We start from the raw sequence: 24,130 nt of genomic DNA, 5'->3' as shown, positions 1-24,130 counted from the left end.
TTACATTATACTTTTAGCAGTAATCTCAACTGAGACAAAAATCTTTGGTTTTCCACCTGGCTATTTTTTTCTGAACTACTTCATTGTCTTAGCTGCCCCTTCTGCCATCTCCTACCATCAGTTATATTCCCTTGCTGCCCAATCCACCTACTTCTCATTTTAATGGTTTTTCTTTTATTGTTAAAGGAGCTCTAAGTTCTCCCTCCTACCCTTGTTCACAGTAAACACTGTTTACCATGTGAAACCTTAATGTCATTCTCTCCATGGTCAGTCTTGGGCATCTCAGCAGAGAAACTCAATATTTTATAATACTTTGCACAACAATTTATTTAGAAAACTGCAAGATTCTTTGTATGATTCTCTCACCTCTTCTATTAGCAGTAAAACTATTGTCTTTTGAGAGTTCCTGCATTTCAGACAGTACAATCACAGTCACCTGGACAGTTCTGAAGCTGCAGTCCCACGAATCAGTTACATATAAAGAAGTTATTTAATGCTGAGGTACATTTTGATAAAATGCAAGCAGGCAAAAAATACCCAAGTGCTAATTCAAGTGGTAATTAAAGCACTCTCTTGTTTTAAATAAGTCAAATCCTGCATTACAAAGCTTCTATGAAGCACAGAATACAAAAACACATATTTTTACAAGTTTTGCCTTCTACTGTTTTAAAAAGAATTTTTAAAAAGAGGCAGGATATTAAAATAACATGGAAGTTTGTCATACATTTAAAGACTTAATCTTTTCATTATATCTACTTTTCAAAAGAAACTGAATAGAACAATTATATGCAAACTTCTCCTCACCCTTTGAAAGGGGCAGTAAGGTAAGTGTAACAACGTGAGGAAATGTTGTACCACATGACTGTTACCTTCCCCAGGAGCCACAGAGTTGCTGAAAACATGTGAAAACCTATAAAGGATTCAGCTGTTTGTAGTGAGAAGTTTATTCTTTTTTAGACGTTGTAATGGGGAAAAAAAAATCTCTATTTTCTGGCAAAACAGGCCCAGCTTCACACAGGCAACAAGCAAATTTTCACTAAATGTCTTTCAAAATTGAAGTATAATTGTAAAACTTTCTTTTCATTGCACAGCTTGTCAATTTTCTATCACTTTCCAAACCCAAAGTACCACATTTCACTCTGCTGCTGCACACACACTAAAGCATCAGCTTTTCTGCTTCTGTGAAGTGATTTTCGTGTCTTAGCATCTCCCTCTCCTCTGCAGCCTCCAGGTAAGCTGACCTGCCCAGCAGTTTCATAGCAGGTGCTTCCCAAAGTTTCCCCCAGCACTGCCATGTCAGCCGTGCCAGGCTCACCCTGCTCAGAGGGCACAACAATTTCCTGGGCTGCAGTTCCCCCACATTTCCCTGTGCTGGTTAAAGGAGGAAAGAAAAGGTCAATATATATCAGAAACCAGAAGACATCAGTATCTTCAGAGCATACACCAAAAACCAGAGCAGGATAAGGCACATAAAGAGCATTTGGGGAAGAAAAGCAGCACCACCCTTGTGCACCAGCCACCGTCCCTCTTCGTATTTCAGTATTCCCAGGAAAGAATTCCCAGCCACTACCACTCTTGCCTTCCTTTTTCATGTGCCTAATCTTCCCCAGGGATGGATGGATCTTTGTATATCATGGAAACATAGAATAGTTTGAGTGGAAAGGACCTTAAAACTCATCTTGTTCCACCCACTGCCATGGGCAGGGGCACCTTCCACCAGCCCAGGTTGCTCCAAGCCCTGTCCAGCCTGGCCTTGGACACTTCCAGGGATGGGGCAGCCACAACTTCTCTGGGCACCCTGTGCCAGGGCCTGCCCACCCTCACAGGGAACAATTTCTTCCTAATCTCTAATCTAACTCTACCCTCTGTCAGTGGGTGGCCATGACCTTGCAAAAGTCCATCTCCACCTCTCTTATAGCCGCTTCTGGTACTGAGAGGCCTCAAAAAGGTCACCCTGGAGCCTTCTTTTCTCCAGACTGAACAACCCCAATTCTCTCAGCCTTTCCTCAAAGGGGAGGTGTTTCATCCCTCTAATCACCTTCATGGCCCTCCTGTCAAATATGTTCTGGTTTTTCTGGCTGCTCACCAGAATCCTTCATTTCTTCTCCCTTTTTATCCCTCTTACAGTCACTTTTGAATTAACATTTAAAAACTACCAATAGAATAAGATTTGAACATACTATTCCAAATGGTGTTTGGCTGTCTTGCTTTTACAAATGCTTTCCAAGGCGTGTGGAATTGCTGACTTACTTAAAGGTGGTGAATCCATAACTGAAAAAGTTCCTGAACAACAGGCACACAAGAGAAAAAAAAACGAACAAAACAATTAACTCCTTTAGAAGATCCAAATACAGGACAGTGGTTTTACAAATTATTTTGTTTGTGACATGTGTAGCACAGTATTTCAGAACATCTAGTCCATAAAATGTGTGTTTAAACCCATCACCTTTCTTTCCATTATGATGCAGAAGCAGTTTTTCAGAGACACTTGAATAAACCTGTAACTGGTTCTTTTCTCCCCCCAGTTAAAAGCTAAATAATTTGGTATTTGAAAGTTATTTGAACCTTTCTTGGTAAAGCAACTCTCTGGCAGATTATCTTGTTTCACACTACATCTCTAGACGAGGCCCTGTGCCCTACACTACCTTTGGCAGAGCTGTAGCTTGTATTTCAGACGAGCTCCCACTTGTGTGACACAAATGTGCTACCACTCTGCTGATCTGTTACATCCTCTCTCTGAATACACAGGCCAAAAATAAACTCACAAAACAAGACTGCTATTGTGGTGATCTGAACTGTTGCGCACTCAGTCCCAGGGACTCCTGATTTTGCCATTTTCTATAGTTTTCCTTTTCCTAGAATAACAGCACTTTTCTCTCTGATAACTAACATTTCTCTCTTCAGAGCAGGTATTATTTCACCATATTTTGTCTGTAACCCTGGGGTTTTTATTATTTTCTGATCCTACCTGTATGTATTTAATATGCTGTTATTCATTCCCCAGAATCTCATTTAAAATGCCAAATAAAGAAGACTACATCCTACTGGATACTTCTTCTTAGCTATTTAAAAACAAACAAACCAACAAATATACAAACCCCAAACACATAAATATACCTGCTCTCCATATAAACTAGGAAAGGTTTGTAAAGAGCTTACTACAAAGACCTCAAACATTACAGCAAGCTCTTAAATTCCTAGGCTACACTGAGAGCAGACAGACATATGTGGGATTTTTTTTCTTACTTTTTTGATAGCTAACTAGAAATTCCCAGTGGGATGCAGTTTTCTGAAAGGGATTTTTATGTCTTTGTCACTACTTAGTACCCACACTGCCACAGCTACTTCAGGTTCCAAGGGCAAAAACAAGACAGCACTTTATTTCTATTAAATTGTTAGTAACTCCTGATATATGTGAATATCAGCTATCAAGTCAGTCAAGAAATATATCAGCCTATATAGTCTGTATTCTTCTGGTCATTAATGAGTGTCAGATTGGTTGCTGAGCAGCCAAACCACAATGTAATTCCTTATTCCAAATCAAGGGAAGTGAAGGCATTCTCAGCTTCCCCCAACAGTTTTAAGACAAGTGCCTTTCTTGCTCTAAACTCAATTGAAATAAGCCTCTGTTTAGCAATCACATACTCTTGTTTATATAAACACCACATGCTTCTATGTTATTCTTTTGTTCCTTAATTGCAGTTCTCCTGTTCTTAGCTAGAAAGAGTAAAAGAAGCAAGAACAAGCAGTATCTGCACTGGCACTGCCATCCTTGCATTCATGCATATCTTAGACTTGCTCCTGCCCAGACACTACAAAGCTGCTTTGACAAATGGACTCTTTCGTTCTGGAATAGCTCATCCATATACAGATGAGCATCACATCAACTTCTGGGCAAAGTTGTACTGCTCAAATCTAAGAGACATTAAAAAAAAAAAGTTTACATGTTTACATAAAGATGGAAGACATAAACCCAATGCAAAATACTCTTGCACTTGGCATTGTCATGTTAGTGGAAATAAGAACACTTTTATTGTCTAAGACAACTGGTAGCCAAAGTGTGTGAACACTTGGAATGCTGGTAGGGAGCTCATGAAGACATGGATGTTTCATGATGCTGTCACACAGATATACACACACATAAGCAGCTCTCCACAAAGTGAAGGCACAGTGCACTAGAAGGCACTCAGGGGTCCAGATTCACATTTCCAGACGTACCTGCACGTACCACAACTGGGACACACAGCTTTGGAATTCTAATGGTGAGGACTGGCAACATTTGTGGGAAGACAGTAAGCCAGACAGTAACAAAGAAAGGACAAAACCCACCTTGAGGAGCTCATAATGCTGAATGCCATTCACACCGATGTCCGGGTCGATGGCGGATGGGACAGAATAGCGAGAATTAATCGCTGTGTTTTCAGGGATAGAGATGTTAATCACTGTCGAGGGGAAAAGGGGGGCGTTGTCATTTATATCCTCTATTAGGAATCTGATCTTGACCAGCCTGAAAACTTCATCAGGCAAAACAGCCACCTCCACCTCATAGAAGCAGCGGTTCTCGGCGAAGATGCCGGCGCACAGCTTCTCGCGGTCGATGCGGTTTGCAGCCGTGAAAATCTCCCCAGTGTTCTCCTCCACCCTCACCAGTGGCACATCTCCAGTCTTGTACACCAGCTTGAACTGCAGTGGGGAGGAAAGGGGCACGTCTGGGTCCAGCGTCAGGTTAAGATCCTTGAGCAAATTGCCAATGAGGACATTTTCAGGCAGTTCTTCCCGCACGGTGTAATTCTTCTCCTGGGCGCCAGATTGGAATACAATACAGGCTAACAAGACTGCCAAGAGGTAGGTTCCAGACAGCAAGTCCATCTCCAGAATGACTAATGAGGATTCGTGTAGAACACCAGGAGGAGCTGGAAAAAGGAAAAGAACATTCATAAAAAAGCTACAGAATATTGTGTCCTTAAAGTGACAGAGACATGAAAGGAGTACCTATCCTATGGCAAATCCCCTAAACTGTTTGAAAACCCAATTTATAATGTGGCACTTGACTTAATCTTTCATAAAAATATATAAAATTTCTTGCATAACTTTTTAGTTGAAAATATTACATAAATGCTGAGGAAAGAATCTTAGAACTGGATCAGACTGAATGAAGAAATAAATACAGAAATCCCCATTTCCAGCATGAGGTATTCCTTTGCTCCTTGGGAAAACCTCTTCCTTTGATCCCTCTACTACATTGTCCTCAGTTTGTTTTCTTTCCAAGAAAAAAGCAGGCAAGAAGCTTCCAAGAACCATCTGCTGAGAATCAGATCTTTTTATACCTCTTGCTTACAAGATGAGAAACCAAGAACATTTGCCTTAATTCTCCCCCAAGTTTTGCACTGAAAAAATTATGTAATGTTTGTTAACAACTACAAAGAAATCTGACTATTTTTAAGTCAGGAACTTAAATTGGGAAGAAAAATGTTATCTAGATGGAGTCTGGTGAACTTCAGCCAACAATGGGGGGAAATACGTTTAGTGAACTGTAAGAAATTTTTTTATAATTTAAAATTTGGTAATCTCTGTTTATATATAAACTAAGTACTCTGGAATATCAATATCTTTAAAGTGATATAAATATTTGTTCTACACAGACAAAAATTCCATAATTTTCAACATAGTCTCTGAATAACAATGCATTTCCTCTTAAGAATATTAACAACCTCAATACAGATGGAAGCAGAATGGGAGGATACAGCTACATACAGGTATCTGTGTATCTACATACAGCTTCAGCCAAGAACCTTGAAGAGAAAAATCCTACTATTGAACTTCATGCATAGAATATGCTGCTTTGCCTAATCTTTACATAACTCTGCCATTACAGAGTTTAGGTTCTTCTAAGGTAGCATTTTTTGTAAGGTAATTCTTCAAGAGTTCCATGTAAAGTGATTTTTCTAGTTAATGGAATCTTAGCTCCTACCAGCTTAGCATCTGTTTCAAATATACCTGTACTAACACATCTACATTCTTTTCATTGCACAGGTAAAAATGTAATTTTGTTTCCTGTCTCTTCTCATTTTATTCTCCCTGTCATAGCATAGATTGATTTACTCCTGCAGATCGAGTTGCAGCAGTTGAAGAAATTACTGAAGCCAGTAATTGCCTTCACCCCTTAGTTACTGCCTTTCAGCAGTGCCACTTTCTGGGTAATTTAAACTAAAACATTTGATTTTGCAGTGAAGCAGATTAGGAACAATTAATATTGCTATTCCATTTAAACACTGTGAACTGCTTTTGATTGGGAGCAAGGAACAGATAAAGAACATTCCAACCAGATCTGCAAGGTGTATCTTTCCACGTCAGCACGATTTAACTGCAGAGCATTTTCTGGCTTTATGGTTATACAAAAGGAGCAACATGAAGTAAAAACCCAATGCTGCAAGTCTTCACTTATGAAAAAAGGCATTGCTCACTGAGTAATTCAATTAACCTGACGGAGATTGCTGACAGAGGGGAGCACTGGGCTGCAGTGTGTGTGCTGCAGCTCCCGCCTCACCTGCAGCATTCCAGGAATTCAGGGATCCAGCAGGGTGAGTGCAGAGAGCACAGTCCACAAGCAGCACTAACCAGGCCTCCAGGAGGGAGGAACAGCCCAGCAGCAACAGCCAGGACATAAACCATTATAACAGCAAACTCTGAACATGCAAATAAGGAAGGCACCAGCAGATGCTGATTAGCCTCCCTGGTAACACTACAGGAGCAGTGTGAGTTTAATGAAATAACTGTGGTGATGTTGTACAAGTGTATTAGTTTGACTATTAAGATGTTATTTATTAACTGTCTCATATTTCTTTAAATGCATGTCCAGCAGTTGTCACCCCACCGAACTAATGGCCCAAGTACATTCAACCTGCAGAGAGCTCTTATTTCAGGAAAGTACATCTCTGTGTCCACAATCACTAAAATAAATATATTTACATTGTTTCTCATGCAAAACACAAAATTGTGTGGGTTGCAATGAAGGATTGATATTTAAATATTGCCCTGAAAACAACACCCTGTGCATACTGGAAAGCACTATTTTACCACCTGTTCTTCTCTGTACAAGTTAAATTGAAAAAGAACAAAATAGGGGTAAAAAACCCTTCACACCCTAATGTTTACAGAGTAATATTTTTACCTTACGGTTAATTTCTGAGGGGAGGAAATGAAAAAAACAACAACAATAAATATAAAACAAATTCCAGTTCCTATCCCAAATTCTTCTGTGACAATATTGATGTATTTCTTATAAATTATAATTAAATTTTATATAGTCAGTTATATAAATCTTTCCAAAAATAATCTTATATTATAAGAAAAACCATTTTAATTAACAAGGCTATTATTACTAATGCTAGTAATGCTGTTCTTCTCTCCCTAGTTTTGAAGATACAGTTTTAGCCACACTCAAAAGTTTGTTTTATCTGTCAAGTTTTACAAAGCAATATGAAGATGAAACAGTCTAAAGAGTTCATCAAAAACTTTCCTGAATCAATTCTCAATGTTGTGATAGTACCGGTAGATAATTTAAATTAAAAAATAACTGATAAGGATTCCTATAACTCCCATTTTAACTGCAGCAGATTTTCCAGGGATTATAAAATAACACCAGCAAGACTCAAAAAGTTTTGCCAGAAAAACTGCAGGGTGAAACTTAGCATTACTTTCCTCTACATATTTCTATTTAATTTTCTTTTTTTAATTAATGTTTGAACCACTTTATTACAATTATTTTTGTGTCATAATAAAGAAAATACTTTAAACCATGAAAATCATGGAACACAACTCTTATAAACCACGTCAGATAAATGCTAACATGGCTTTTGAAGTGCCTTTTTCTGTTTTAGGTTTGCCTGAATGACTGAAGGGTATAGACATGTAAGCAGTGTTAGGATAGACATATAGACATGTAGTGTAAGGATATTTAACAGGAAAAACCAACCAGTAATGGCTTACAATGCTTGAACTTCTGTAGAACATACTATATTTTAAAAGTCTTTACCTATTTTCTAAACAATTCTAGGAATATTTTTTAAAAACTGTTCCAGAGCTGTAGGCCTTTAAGAAGGAAAAAAAAAAAACACCCAACATGACTTAAATTTTCAGCTTAAAGTAGAATATCTTATGTGATAGGGAAAGTGGTGTTCTTACAGAAACCTATTTATATAGTCATAGCTGTACATTGCCTGTCATTTGTGCCATAGCACTGACAGCAATACTATGGCAACAGCAATGCAAAGAAAAAGAGCATGAGGTACTTTCTAGCAACCAAGCATCATCCTGAAAGACACTTAGGAAATCAGAGTCTTTCAGCCTGGAGTACAGAGGAGACAAAAAGTACAGAAGGCTAAATAGAGCAGTCCAACTCCAAGGGACCTTTCATAAGTTCCAGCACTCAGTCACACTTTTAAGGCGGCAAAAAAAAAAATTGAGGAACAAATAAAATTGTTTAACAGAAGGTAACATTAGGCTTGCCAAGCCATTTTCCCAGCTTTCAAAAGAATGCATTGAAGTCTGTGCTGCTGACTTCCCAACCAGGAAGGCAAATGGCCCAGATGGACAAGATGGAGGGGAGGAGGGGAAAGAAAAATTTGAACTTGCTCTTCTTCATCTGTCTATCTGTGAACTTAAACATACCTGGTTTTATGTTCAACATACCAATTATTAATGGTGTCATTTAAATATTACCACTGCTCATTATTACCTTCATTTGGCAGCTGTCAAATCATACCTCGAAAAGTAGAGAGACTATAAAAGCTGTAACCACCTAATGGAGCAGGATGTGAAGGTAGAATCGAAATCTGTTTCTTACACACAGGGCTCCATCTGGTCCCACCTGAGTCCTTTGGCTTATTTATTACAGGGCCTGTTATTTCTTCCTTAAGAGGATCACAGAAAAGTAGTAAATGTGGTAAAGAGTTCAGATGCCCAGTTCAGATTAAGAAGCAACACTATTTCTTGATACCTGGGCTCAGGTTTGACTTAGAGTAGGAACAAATAATCTCTGGTAATATTTTGTAATTAATCTATCAAGTTTTTGGGGTTTTTTAAAGTATCATATTTAATAAATTAGAAATATTATATTGAAGTCCAAATCTACATCAGTATCCAATTATTGAAATCATAATAGAAAAGAAATCCTGAAAATATCAGTCCCATACTTATCTTCATATTCCTGAACCTATTTTAATTACTTGGGGAAGTTTAAATAGGAGACCACACTTTTTCAGTATCATTTCCTTTTCATTTGCTGCTAATCCACTATGGACTCCTTAAATAGGAGTATTTAAATCCCTGCATTAAAATAGTGTTTCTGAGAGCGAAAGATCCCCATGACATGGGCTCTATCTGTCAGTCAATACCATGATTTTAATGTTATTTAACTGAGGAATGAGCGATTTGCAACTATTCCACTTCACAGAGGCTCCCTCTGAAGTGTCCACTGACAATTAAGCAGCTCTATGCACAAGTTTTGAATTTTTGAGCCATGCTGGTGCTCATTTCAGCTTCACCCTACAGACCTGCTGGCTTGTTAGCTAAGGACTTTCTGATACTGCAGGTTTTTAGTGTTTGCTCTTTCATTGTTGGCTTGTTGTTTCTTTCTTTGCCATCAGCCACCACCAAGGCTGCACAAGATTTCACCACCATGGCTGTACCAGATTTCACTTCAGCAGCTGCCTGATTTTCATGGTGCTTATTTTTGAAGAGGCAGAGACTCCACAGATACTTCTTTTACTGGTTTGGGTGACAATAAGAAGCACCACAAAGCTGCTGTCTGACTTTTTTTTTTAAGGCTGGGCACAAATGATAACAAACCAGCTGAAATCATTTTCACACTCTAGCGTTTCAAACATAAATTATTTTGCAGCCATCAATATTTATCCACAGGATCCACTCCCTACTTAGGATGTATCATTATGATATTCAAAGAAAAAGACCTACCTCAAAGAGAAACAGACAATTTGTTATATTATCAAGGCTTTCAAATTCATTCCCTCAAATAATTTTACTCTAAATCCACTAAGGGACTGATTTATTCTTTGATCTATTTTTTATTAGCATGATGGCAGTGACTTCAAGGAGGTTTCTTTAATTTGATTCTTTTTTTTGCAGTGATGAACAAAATGAAACTGGAAATTCTTATCACCAGGAGAAAACATCACCCCATATCCATTTAAGTCAACAAAAGGATGAAGAAAGCACGAGCCACAACTTGCTTACCGTTGCATACTTTCCTGACCCAAGGTCTTCAGTGCTTTAAAAATAGAGTATTTTAAGGGTTTTTTATTACTTTTCCAGAACAGGGGGTAAGAAATGCTCTTCACTTGAGGAAATAACAAGTTAAGGACACAAAGGCAGGTTCTTGCAGCCATGTAAAGAAGCAACAACAGTGTGGAAAAAAAGCAAGTGATAACTTCTTACTGAAACAGAATTTTATATTCCTGATGTTCATCTGCAACTGATAGGAAGAGTGTTTATTAAAATTTCTATGAAGATACTGGAACCAGAGAACAGAACTATAAATACAAAACAGGCAGTGAGCAAGCTGAATGAACAAATTAAGTTCAATCACACTGATACATGGCCTAAAGAGTAATTTATTTAAATTGTTGCAAATGAATCCCTTTTAAACTCAAGTTTCTTTTTTACTAAAATAGTAAGTGCAGTCCACCTTTGGGAAAACACATCCAGGAGCCACTCAGCAAATATTTCAAAAATATCCTGTAACTTCAGAGATCTGTGAGATATGAAGTGTCAAATTTATTTATATACCAGTGACACTAGGAAATCATCCTGCTTTTAGCTGTGAAACATTTTTGCACCAGAGCTGCATAAAAACTAAAGGATGACAACAGAAATCTTGGCGGGGGGGAAAGGTGAAGATCTCTCTGATAAGAGTGGTCATTTCTATTTTCTTAGAAAGAAATACTGGGATACCTGAACAAACAGAAATCAAACCAAACAACAAAACCCCCACACACACAAACAACAAAACAAAACAAAATAAACTAAACAAAACAAAAAAGGCTCAAAACAGCGAAAAACATCAAATCAAACTCAACACACAAACCCCCTGTAAACCTGCAGACTGTTTCCACTCCACTCTTAACACAACATTGCTCTACAAATCCAAATATATATTCCCTAAAATTCAGTGGCTGGCTTTTAAAAACATTACAAAAAATCAACTTATTGATGGCATGATTCATAAATTCAATCTCTGCTAAAGCAAACACAAGGAAAGTCATCCATGAACCACTGGCGAGAAACGCGGTATCACACTCAGAAACTGTGAAGCCACATGTGTGTGATGGTTGGATATACTCCAAGATAAAACACATTTTACTTATTTAAAAACGGAAGCAAATCTGATTTCAGTCATTTGTGTCAAACTCTGAAATGGCAATTGTCAAGATCACCTGTTTCACACATAATGCATTTTGCTTTACTGCCTCACTGCCAGTTAATAACTTTCATTACTGACTAGTAAAAACCCCACATTTCACAGTGTCTACTAAACGATTCAAGTATTTATGAATCAGGGTAGAAATACTGCTCAGAGCAGAATATTATATTCTCTATTACCTGCTTACAATAGATACAATTCTGCCTGGAGCCCAGTAATACACATTCTATATGTTCTAGAAATCATCTGCCTTCTTCCAAACCCCTCCAGTTCCAAACACAGAGATGAGGTAACTACAGTGCCTTACACTATTCCTTTAAAGATCCATTTGGGAAAGTTTTACATACTATATACTGCCATTTTTTTCTGTTAAATGATTTAAATGAAAAAAAAAATCTATATATATTCTGTAATTCTTGTCAAACTTAGGATATCCAGAGCTTTGCACTAGTTCCATGTAGTTTCTGAAGGAAACTCTTTCTCCTGAGTGTCAGAATACATGTATTAGACATTAAATAACACCAGAACCTAAGTTTTGTAAAATAAATTTGTTTTTAACTTGCCTAAGGTTTTATATTTTCATCAGTTTCTCCTTAGCACACCCAAAGAAACAGTGTGTTTTTCATTCAGTAGTAGAATAACAACTCATTTCCATCTGGGATTTTTTTTTTGTTCTTCTTAAAGGTATATTACATGTAAATGACATTCAAACTAGAAGGTACTAATCAAGAGCTGAACATATCAAATACATCAGAAAAGACAATTTCTATACCTTAACATGTATCTTTAACTTCTTTATGTACTAATGGAGTAAGATTGAATTTTTAATAAATCCATATTAACACAAGCAGGACTATTAAAGATATACCAAATTTAGAAAGGTAAAATCATGTCAACTTTCAGGAACCTTGCCTTATGGACATCTAAGAAAATTGTTTCTTTGTTTTTATAGCTTATATAGACAAAAAATGTAAATTTTTTTCTCTGCTATCTTAAAAAATCCCCAACGAAACAAAGTGACACAAGAATTATTTGAATGTTCTGGTAAAATACCTCCTTGTGCACAGCAACTCCCACCCTGACAGATCACCAAACTGCTGCAGAGATTGCAAACACAGGGATTGCTTCTGAAAGCAAATTCTGGGCCAGGAGCACTACACTAAAGTCATTCTGGAAAAGGGATTGGAAAGGAAATAGTCCCATGGAAATGATGGAGCGAAGCTGTTTAGACCTGGGGAAAACAGCCACCAAAAGTGAGTTAAACTACTTGTACAAAAAATACTCAGTAAAAAGAGTCACAGAATTGGATAAAACAGATTTATAAGAGACTTTAAAGTGTGTTACAGCAGTTTGATGTGCAGGGCCTGATTCTTTAAATTCTGTTTTACCTGTATAATAAGTTTGGTTTAAGGAGTGGAGGATCTGGTCAGCAATTAAATTGATTCAAAGCCCACTGAACCCAGTGGCATCTTCTGCAGGGCTTAAAAACTTGCTGGAACAGCTCTGGAAACACAATTCCTTAACTTAAGTTTAAAGGGAAAGAGCCTACACATTTCAAAAAGAGAACTTCATTAAATATTTGCATAGACTGTTATATGTCAGAATTGAATACTTCATTTTCAATTTTATCACAAATATCAGACCAGATTAAAACAAACTATGCTCTTGGAGCCTGTCATGGGAAAGATGCTGCTTAACTGAAGGTCAGAAAACCTGATTTTTAAAGTTTTGCCTAGAACCATAAAGTTTGGGGGATTTGGGATCATATTTCCCTGCCATCCCCTTTTTTCTGACAGGGTGCTACAGGATGAACAGCTTCATCTGTACCTCAGAGTCCTGTAGGTCATCATGTTCATGCATAAAGGTTTTGAAAGTCATATTGAAGTACATTTTCCCACACAATATGATGGGGCCATGATGCCTTTTATCATTACTGGTACACTACACAGAACATTTTTGAAGAAAATCATATATTATTTCTAGAAAGGCAGAATTTAAATGAGAAAAATCTTAAAGGAGAGTGTGAACAATGATGAAAGTTTCAAATAATGTATAGTCTTCTTCCTCTCTTTTGTATAAAAGTCATGTCTCTACTCCACAAACCCAAGTGAAAAAAACCTAATTTTGCATACAAATGAAGTGACTTCAGCACTGGATAACAGCTTATTATTTAGATGTAAGAAAGTCAGAAAAGAGTACAAAAAATACCACAAAACACAGGCCTGTCTCTCAGCTGAAATAATTACACCTCAGAGAACCTTTGAATAACATGGGACTGCATCAAATGCTGTATCATTTGTAAGCTTTATCCTGCTCCACCTTTGGGTTACTTTGCCTGTTTCAGACACTGAAGATGACCCAAGAAATTTTGGTTATTTCTGGAAATTAGACATTTGTATCAGCGTTGTAATAGAAATGTCATGCAAACACATCAGATAGACTGTTCCCTTAGATCAGCTAATTATCTCTCCAAATTTAAGACCTGCCAAGAAAATGGATGTTTTTCCTTCTCTGCAGAGGTTTTTTTGAATGACTTAAGCGAAATCAGCAAAAGTGGCACAAGGACATAATTATATGTTGTTTCTCAAGATGGAAAAATAACAGTGATAACATTAACTGCTCCATCAATTACTGGTATGAGAAGTAGAAATAATGATTTGTGATTAAATTAAAAGAAAATAATAACATTCCAAATCTTTAGCACTTGATGATGTAACTGTTGTTCAGAACTCCTAATGATTTCCAGTAAAATAGGTGTTCAGAACTTAAAAAAACTCCTGGTTAGTAAAGAAAATTTGTGTTGCTACCGAAATCTCTCAGAATTCCAGGTGTGTTGTATGAGATTTGTGGACTCAGTGGATTTCCCTAAGACAAAATTCTATTTAGATATTGAAACTGGAAGCATCAAAGTGTTGTGGTATTGAAAAGTAGCCACAATTCCTATTGCACCATAACGATTAGGAACCAAATATTAGCCAGTTGAACAGGATTGTAGAATAATTCCCTGGATGTTTGTCCCATATATCCTGAAAAGTATAATAAGATATTTTGATTATTTTTGTCCTGCAAAGTATAATAAGATATTTTGATTTTTAATAACATACCACATGAAACTGGTGTCTTAAGTTTGCAGGTCTACTTGCCTATAAAAGGGCTCTGTATTGCACAAGCTGCAGTTTGTTCCATCTTTTTGCTGCTCTCCACACATGATGAAGTCCTCGAGGCACTTTGTCTCACAGTGATGTTTCCCTGTGCATCACTAATTTCTTCACTGTTTCTCCTACAAGCTTTAGTGACAGGATATTTTTGTGTCTGGGTGCCTCATATCACAGATTTTTTTTGTTTGTTTGTTTTGGTTGGTATTTTTGGCAGAGCTTGAGAAGGTATATTATTTCTCAGTGCACAGTGTGGATGGATCTGCACTGTTTTAAATGGAGAATAGTTCTCTGTAACCTGAGGGAAACTGCCAAGTCTGGTTTCCTTAAAATCAATTCAAGAGATTCATGCTCAGACTTGGCTGGACTATGGAGGAATACACTTTTTGATCAAATCACAAAACCACAAGTTCTTATACTTCTTCTTCTACAGGGATGAAATATTTTCTTGCCGAAAATAAATAAATAAATAAATAAAGTTTTCACAGTATAAACTGTACTCTCCCATATGTTTGCTGGTGTGTTCTGCTCTGTGGTAGTTTTGGCTTTAGGCCTCAGTTAGGCCTCAATTCAGCAGGCCCTAAAGATGTGACATAGACCAGAAGGGACAGGCATCACCTGACTTAAGGAACTAAAGAGGTATTTCATATAATCTGACCTCATGAAAAAGTGTCAAGAGGTATAAAAAGAGAGAGAGGAGGAGCTTCTGTCTCTTGTTTTGGGTTTTGCCTCAGCCCCTGAGGCCGCCCTGCCCTGCCGTGCCGAGATCAGGCCTTGCCGCCCTCCGTGCTGTGCTATCCAGGGAGGGCAACATTTGCTTGTTAATTTTCTCCTCTCTTGCTGGGAGGTTCCTCTGGAAGAGTTTTTGGGGAGTTTTGTGGGGTTTGGGTGGTTGGAATCTCCATTATTCAGTTGGGTGACTTGGTAGTTCTTGTTGTTAGTCTGGTTTCCTTTTCTCACATTATATATATATGTATTATATCATATTCTGGTTTTAATTGTCTTTCTTTTGTTTAAGAAGCTTCTTATAGTCTGTTTTTAATTGACTTTCTTTTGTATAATATAAGAAGTTTGCTACTTCAGGTTTTGGCTCTTTCTCTCTGTGTTGGGCAGTTGGCATCTTGCCAGCTCAACCCAAGACAAACTCCTGCCCAGATTAAAGCACACAAATACCAGGTTGAAATGTCTTTCCTGTCCTAGAAAAATATTATCAATTATCTCAATCCACTGTTTCAATGCCTATGATTTCACGAGAAAAACAAACAAGTCATTACATGAGCCACACAATGCCCTTTCCTGTACAATTAGAAATCGGTGCAATGGGGCTTTCTGTTGTTTGTTCATTTATTTGGTTTATAACAGAGCAATTAGGGGAATTCAGCTGAAAAATATCTGCAAGACAAATTTCCAAGCTGATGACTGATGCCTGGAATGCAGATGATGTTCCATCCCTTGGCTCAGATACATCTCTGCAGAACAGTAAAAGATCTGCACTCTTCTTGACCACTAATATTTCAGAATTCTATCAATGGCAGATCAAATAATCACTGCAAACTCAGCTATCTCATTAGTCTTGCATTTCACCTGAAAAAAAGAAGGTCAACAATAATATGGAAAAATTCCCTGGTTCATTATTTCAGCCATTCAATTCAACAGCAAAACTATTTTAATGAAGGCTTGTTATTGAAATTACTATTTCATTCTTTTTTAAATAAATAAAATTGATACTTTTTTTTAATTCAATGTCCAAAGGCTCAAACTGAGTACAGCCTCAAATCCCCACACATCTCCTTCTATTGACACTAACAAGAGTCAAAGACCAACAAATGAAAACACGGAAATTGCTGAAAAACAAAGTTTAACATGGTTTTTGTACTGTCACAGGACCCAGACTGCAATACTCAAAGACCACAGGTCATGTCAAGCCTTCAGTCACTGAAAACCAAACCAAACAACCACCAACAAAAAAGCCAGCAAGGTGTTGCTGTGCCTACTATTCCTAATTACTCTTTTCTGTAGATCAGATTGAGGGCATGTACAACCAACTCCTGCAACAGCAGCTGTTACATTTACTCCTTGGAAACTATAAATAATACTGACCCTTTCCATGTTTCTGAGCATAACACATTAAACCATTAAGGCACTAAAACAAATGTTCCCTACTATATTGTGCTTGTCACTTTTCACCTTCCCAAGAGAGAACTCAGAGTTTATGATTTCAAGAATATACAGATTAGCCCGTCTTTCAGTGGGAAACTTTGGTCTTTTATCTAAATATTGTCTGCAGGACAAGAGCAAAATAATTGTGTGCTCAGTTGGTTTTGGGGAGGTTACACTACCTGCAGATTTCCACGTTTGTTACTTGGCATGGGACAGTTTAAATGCATCATCAGCCTTTATTAGAAATTAAAGATGCATTTTTATTTACTTGTTTTTCACACAGTGCTGTTGCAAATTGTCTGTGTAAGGCTTCATTACGATGTTTTAGCAAGCAGGCCACCTAGTGCCTAACAATAACAAGTACTCTGTAAGGACCTGAAGAAGGAACAGCACTTTGTCAACTGGATATCAAACCCATGTTGCCACACTGCTAAAATATAGAAATCTCCCCTGCCCCTGAGAACTGTGGCAATTTCCTGTAACAATTTTAAATGTGGAACAGATATAGCCTTGTTAAGATAGTTAAAATTATTTTCTTTAAAAATTCATTTTGTAGGTCTTTCAGCTACTTATAAGACTTCAATTATTTCAATCTCTGGCTGAAAATAATAAATACTGATCTTTTTCTATGGGAAGGTTCTTCCCCCAGAGGGTGGTGGGCACTGAACAGGCTCCCCAGGGCAGTGGGCACAGTCAAAAGCCTCCCAGAGCTCAAGGAGCATTTGGACAACACATGGACTCTCAGGCACATGATGGGATGGTTGGGATGGTCCTGTGCAGGACCACTTGGTCCTGGCTGTTCCCTTCCAACTCAGGATTTTCTACAATTCTATGATTTCCCATTCTTCTTCAACACACATAATTTCTAATTTGATCTAGTGAAATTAACAGCAATGTAACATTTTGAATTTGAAACACACCTGGTTGTACCTTTGCCAGAGGTATTTCTTCCCAATTCATTTGTGTCAGTATTTTAGAGTCCAATTCAGTGTCTTTTAAGATTGTCAGCAAAGTTTCTATAAACATCGAGAGCTATAGTGCCTATTAAGCTTTCTGTTTCATCTTGGCAATATGCTGCTTTCTCTACACTGGAATGAAAATTCAATAATCTCAAGAAGCAGGCAATAGTCCCTCCAAGTGAAAAAGGTTCCTTCTTTGCTCAAACTTAAATTACCCTTAGTGCTTTCCTTGCAATAGTGAGATTCTAAGCCTGTGCAAAGGCTGCGTTCAAATGTATCAGAGGATGCCGAAAACACTTTTGCATTTGGATTCTACAGACTAATTTTCAAATATCCTAATCTGACATATCTGCATGCAAGTAAGTCAGATCACAAGTGGTTTAGTCAGAATCAAGTGTTTTGGTCCTGCTGAAGGTCAGTGGAATTTGGGTTCCCACTGCACTGGGATGTGTATCCAGGGCTGCACATTTCATCCAATGCTCCTAAAGCTGAAGTTAAATATTTTTTTGAAAAGCTGTTTACTCTGGAAAGTATAATGCCCTGAATCCACTGGTTCAATTTATAAACTTATATGGGAGTTATGTGTGTCCAGATATGTGTGTATCTATACAGTGCTTATATGGAAAAGAAATATTGGAAAGCATTCAGTGAAATAAACTTCTTTTGAGCATTGAAGAAAAATTTAAGGGAACATGTCCACAACTTACAAACCTGCTGAAGGAAATAGAGATTTTCTTTCCCCAAGGTACTAAATACTTTGTAGGTGACTGTGACCACAGGACTGTCCAATGCTATTCAACACCATTTATATTGCACTGTGCTTACTACTAATAAGACTTACTTTGATAGGCATTTATATTTACAAAAACAAACCAACCAACCCTCCAAGGTGTTAGATCTGCATAGAACAGGAAGTAAATTCTCAATGTATTTGAAAGAAAATTATCCTTTCTTCTGTGACAAATGAAAGCTCCCATTTGCCAAATTTCAATTCTAATGTTCAGATTCACAACAATAAAATTCCCCTGTAGCTTTTTGGAGTATCGCAGTGAGAAGGTTTTATCTTTTTTGAAATATTAGTCTTATCACCCATTTTTTGATATATATTTGTCAGGTATTGGGAGGATAAAGGACACCCATCATACCTGCTTGCTTGCTCACTTCTCCTTTTGTGATTTGAAAGGCACCATACCTCCTCAAACATTCAAAGCAGCTCAAAAAACCCCAAGGGAAACATTATTAAGCCCCTATCCCAAAAACTCTGGGAACTGCATGACAGAGCCAGTAAAGTCTGGGATAATTAACAAGATAGAACATGAACAAGATCATGACATGATCATGAATCTCTCCCACGATGGATCTTTAGTTGAATTGGAATGTTACAATATATGAAATGAGAATTTATCAAAACAATGCAATCTAATACCAATGTGCTGGAGTGAGAGAATTCCCAGAACTAAGAGCCATGGGCTCAATTGGTCTCTAATGGAGACAACATAATGGTAGAATTACAAAGGATTAATTTTCAGGTTTGCTGGAGATCCAGAAGCTGATAGAAGTTTCCCTTTTTTCCACTCTTGCAGAGCCAATTACAAAGCAGGATCTAAACAGCGAAAACTTCAGTGCTGGCTGTAAGAACGGCTGCACCACCAGTGCTGCTTGTCCTTTCCTGCCTAACAGTTTTCCTTCTATCAGAGTGACAACTGTAAATGAACTTAATCTAAGTACATGTTAGGGTAGAGGACCTGTGAGTGGTTGTTGTCATCAGTGTGTAACATGCCTTGGGTGACAGGTTTTCTCACTCACTGAGTGCTCATGAATATTGACAAGGACGCTGCCTGCCAAAAATGACAATGCTCTGCAGCCTTTCTTCAGCTGTAGCTCCTCTTCAGGGCTGCTGCTCACCCAGACTCTTCTGCACAACCAGGCCCTACACCAACTGCATTCTATCAGATCCTTAAGGTTCAGGATCCTTCCACAGAAAACTATTTTTTTTCAGATATGAGTGAAGGGACTTGAAGGGAGTGAACTCATACATAACAAGGCATGTCCTATTATAAGACTAATCTACAAGGCTTTGTCTTTATTCTTTCTATCCTCAGCATGAGTCCAGAGTAGAAATAGAAACAAAAGGGTTTGCTCTCCTTACAGACTGCAGTGAGCTGGAGGGACAATGGAATTGGCTGTTGCAGTTTCAACCCTGGCACCTATTTTGAGCTCAGCCCCACTGGCTGCAGTGTGAGAATTCAGTGTATCCCTGTATCACATCGAGTCCTGCAGCAGAAACACTGCTATTATTTGCAAAGTGTTTAATCATTTATAATTCTTCTATTTGAGGCAATGGCCAATAGCATTAGCCATGCAAGCCTCTGCGGGCTAATGTAATTAGTCTTACGCATTTTAAGACCAGATAGAATGGTATTAGAAAGAATGGAGGACCATTTTAATTGGATGATGGCAAAATCCCTCTAAGCACTATGGCTGTCTCCAGTGTTCAAAATCCTTTAAAAAGTTCATAGATTCCAATTGTTTTCTGCAGCAACAGTATTTCTATCTAAATTATATTAAATGTGTCAGCTCATTTCCAGAGCAAAAATGATAAAAGCACATTCAACTTCAGCAAAGCTGATCACTTTAAAGAAAAATATAAGATAATTAAAAGCTGTTACAACTGACAATACAACACTGCAGCTTCAAAATTCTCCTCTAATTACAGCTGCTAACTTTTAATAGCAACTGTAACAGTGAGTCAGATTTGACATTACAATAGCAGCCCAACCTCTTATTTGGGAGAAAGGCTCTTGGGGAAAATACAATTACAAGGTGAGCATATCCAGCCAAGACCATTGCAAGTTTTGAAAAGCCGGTGATTGCTTTCATTTTTAGTCTTGTTGAGAAACCCAGATTAGCTCCCCTTTGTTTGAATGCAGTCCTTTTAACAAGGTCAAATGTAGCCAAGTGGAGCTGGTTCCCAGAAAACATTAAGGGGCCTTAAAGCAAATGGGCACTGCTCCTTGAAAAGACCTTCGTCTATAGGTAATTTCTGAGCCAAGCAGAGGGCTCCTGTAAATAGCTTCAGACCATTCCTGTTCTTGCAGAGTATTTGCATGACAGGATAAAAGAAGGGTGTTCTGGAGCTCACTGTACTTCTGGGTTCTGTATTAATTAACCTTTTCTTAGTTTCATATTAATAAGTTAGAAAGGCAGAGAAATTCTGAAATTGATTTAGCTGAAAGGCAGTGGAGTTTTTGCTCTCCAAGAATGTAGTGTCTCCATTGTCTTCAACAGGGATTAAAGAGGGGATGAAAATGAAAATTAGAGCCAGTTAGGCTTTTTCTCAGCTGTACAACAGCAGCTGTTGACTTCATGTAAAAGCAGTAAGGTCTGATTTCCTTATCAGCACAAACTGACAATGATGGACATTTTGTCCAGAACCTGGAAAGATTTTATAGGTGTGTGTTTTATAATTTATCCACAGGTTTAAACTCTTAATGCTACACATCCCTCTCTATCCTCGTATGCATTGAGGGGTATGTGCTGTATCTGCCAACCTTTAAACCAAGAGCTTTTGGAAACCAAATCATGTTCAGTGATTTCAGGGATTTTCACCCATCACTGAGAATTTGCTTATATGAAGAAGTAGCTCCTGCAGACTGTGTTGGCAAAGCAGTGCACAGAGAAATTGCCAAATACGTTATGAAAGGGAAAACACACACAATTTAATCAGTGGTCTGCTGCACTGAAAAGAATGATAAGAACATTCTAAGATCAATACAGTATTAGAATAAAAACTGAATTCTTTTCTCAGATAGTCAGAGGTTTAGGTTTGTCAAATTAATGGGCAATTCTTTGTAGACTCCATGGCTTATCCTGTCAGGTTCTCGCATTAAGTAAAATTCCTATTAAATAATTCTTTCAGAGGAAATCTTTCGGCTTAAAGTTAATGCCAACATTCAGGTATGGAAGATTAATTTCTGTAGGGTTTGACCTGCACCACCTCCACGCAGAAGGAAGAGCACAGGAACATAATGCCAGGGCTTTCCATCTCCAAAGTATCTTCTGGTGTGTGGTGCTGCACAACTCCCCAGGAGTGATGCACAGCTATTTTAGGCATCTGTTTTTTTTTCAGGACTCACCTGGTTTTAAAAGTAATTGAAGAGGAACAATTCATCCCATTTAAAGTATCCCAAGAGTGGAAGTTAGTGGAAAAGAACTTCTAAGAGCAAATGAGGAAGGATCTAAAAGAAAAATACCCGAGGGATCGTATCTCAGACACATTTTTTTTTTTAAATTACAGGTGCTCATAATTACTTGTAAGGGAGAAAACTAATTATGGCAGTCTTCAGGGAGCCTAAACATGGTAAATACTGAGAGAAAGCAGCCTGGGTTTTGAAAGTTATTTGTGTACTTTGCTTACACTTTCAGTCCTTGGTGGCATGTAAGCATCCCTGTTTTATTTTTTTTTACTCTCTTTCCCTTTGTTCTTACACATAAGTATTTTATTTATGTTCAATAATGAGAAATAGCTCCAGTTCTTTCTGAATTTCCTGCTTTTAAAAGTTTTAAAAGGTTTTCTTCTTATAAACAGAGAATTTTCCACGAAAACTCCTGTTCATAAATAATATATTTAAGCCATGGTGAAAAAATGTTTTTTTTCATATGAACAAATATGTTCTTGTACTGAGACAAACAATAAACACTTGAATAGTTTTACAATGCAAAATTGCTGTTGTACCAGAACACACAATATAGTAACAGATGCAGATGTGGCTTAATTGATTGAATTAAAACATTAAGATCAACTAACTGTATTTTGAATAAGGCTTTTGTCCTTATTGTCTCAGCTATTGGTATTTTCTATATCTTCTGTATTCAGTCATTCTTCAGACTCGAATTACCACAACCCCAAGGAAAATGTGTACAAGCTACAAGGGATGTGTCCCTTTCTACATGGCACCTGTGCTGGCAAAACAAGGAGCTGAGAGGCAAAAAGTCTGTTTTTTCACTTAACTAGTAGATTATTACAGCAAGTCTGGATTACTCAGGAAATTCTAGGATTAATCACAATAAATTAGAATTAAGTATTCTTTTTACAGAATAAACTATGACTGCTCAGCACTGTGATATTTGGTTTCCACTTCATGTCAGGCAGGATTCTATCAGCTTTAAAAATCTCTTCTTCCACTGACTTTAGTGAAAGGATGGAAAAACTGAACATTTTTCCATAGCACTTCCATTCTTTTGATCATCTTCCTGTTTCAAGCATACAAATACTTTAAACCAAACCAAATTCTGCCTCAGTATAATCCCAATGAAGCCAACAGCACAGAGGTAAAATTAATATTCAAGAACAGTATGCCCACATACTAAATTATTTTGATTTGTATTGACCTTTCATTGACTTGGACAAGATTTCCATTGCCCCACTTTGACTGGAGTCAATGTTAATTTTTGGCATTGTGAAAGATTCCCTGTTAGAGTATTTCAGATCTTGTATCACTCAGAAATATTTCCATAATAAAAATATAAAAGGCATAAATAGTCTCTACTATTGTGGTATTGCAATTTTTTCCCCCTAAATGCTTAATCTGATGACAATAAGCAAGTTTATTTGCTGTAGTGACCAGTCATGGACTTAGTGTGTGTGTTATGTGTCTTAAAGGACAGCACCTTGGTAGTGGAATCCTGAGAGTGAACAGCTAAAGGCCTTTTTCATTATCAGCTTTTCACTTGGCAGAGCTAATTAAGTGATTGGTCAGGTCAAATTCTAATATTCTTTTTTGGAAACTTTCCTCTCAGATCTGGATTCATTTGAATTTGTAACAAACAGTCTCATTATCCATTCCTTCTAGGTCCCAGTGACAAACTCTTAAATGATCACTCAGTAATTAATTAACAAAAAGTAGCTACACCTCACTGAATTTGGCAAACTGTCTCTAGTTATGAGTATGTTAATTAAGAGATTCTTGCATATTATTTGATCAGTTATAGCAGTCCAGAAGTCTAGTTATAGGTAAAAAACAGAATAATAAACATGACTAGTCAGCTTTTAAAAATATTTTCAGCATATTTATTTTTATGATAATACTCCCAGTTTCTTTAAAAAAACTTCTCTCTTATGTAAGACCCCTCTGATTTTTAAAATATTATATGATTGATTTCAGTAATAGTGATTAAGCAGAGTCATTGCAGAGACATCTTTTCCAGGTGTTTTTTCCAGTGTGAAGGAGAGACCTTAGAGCGAGGTTTGTGAGATATGCAGGTTTCTCTTTGAAAAGCTGGTGGATAATCAAGCTCTGTGATCAGTCCCTAACGAAATAATTTAAGAATATTATCCTTCTGGTTCCCAGGCTGACAGAACATAACAATGATTGTCACCAAGCACACTCCTGGATCTGCTGGTCACAAGGAAAGCA

General features: G+C 37.4%; 1 protein-coding gene across 4 annotated transcripts in view; it reads right to left on the bottom strand.

Moving 5' to 3' along the window:
- The window catches only part of PCDH11X (protocadherin 11 X-linked), a 450,745-nt gene that overhangs the window by 400,817 nt on the left and 25,798 nt on the right, over positions 1-24,130 (bottom strand). For 3 of the 4 annotated variants that reach the window (XM_071569243.1, XM_071569245.1, XM_071569246.1), the window contains exon 2: positions 4,330-4,913. In XM_071569243.1, coding sequence (XP_071425344.1) covers positions 4,330-4,869 — 540 coding nt within the window. In that variant the 5' untranslated portion in view covers positions 4,870-4,913. Of the gene's footprint in view, positions 1-4,329; positions 4,914-21,850; positions 21,918-24,130 lie in introns of those variants that run through there. The other variant, XM_071569244.1, reaches the window with a different exon arrangement.

Source organism: Pithys albifrons, chromosome 14, assembly GCF_047495875.1.
Source record: "Pithys albifrons albifrons isolate INPA30051 chromosome 14, PitAlb_v1, whole genome shotgun sequence".
Lineage (NCBI taxonomy): Eukaryota > Metazoa > Chordata > Aves > Passeriformes > Thamnophilidae > Pithys > Pithys albifrons.
The sequence above is the reverse complement of the archived record's forward strand: the minus strand, read 5'-3'. Positions and strand labels throughout refer to the sequence as shown.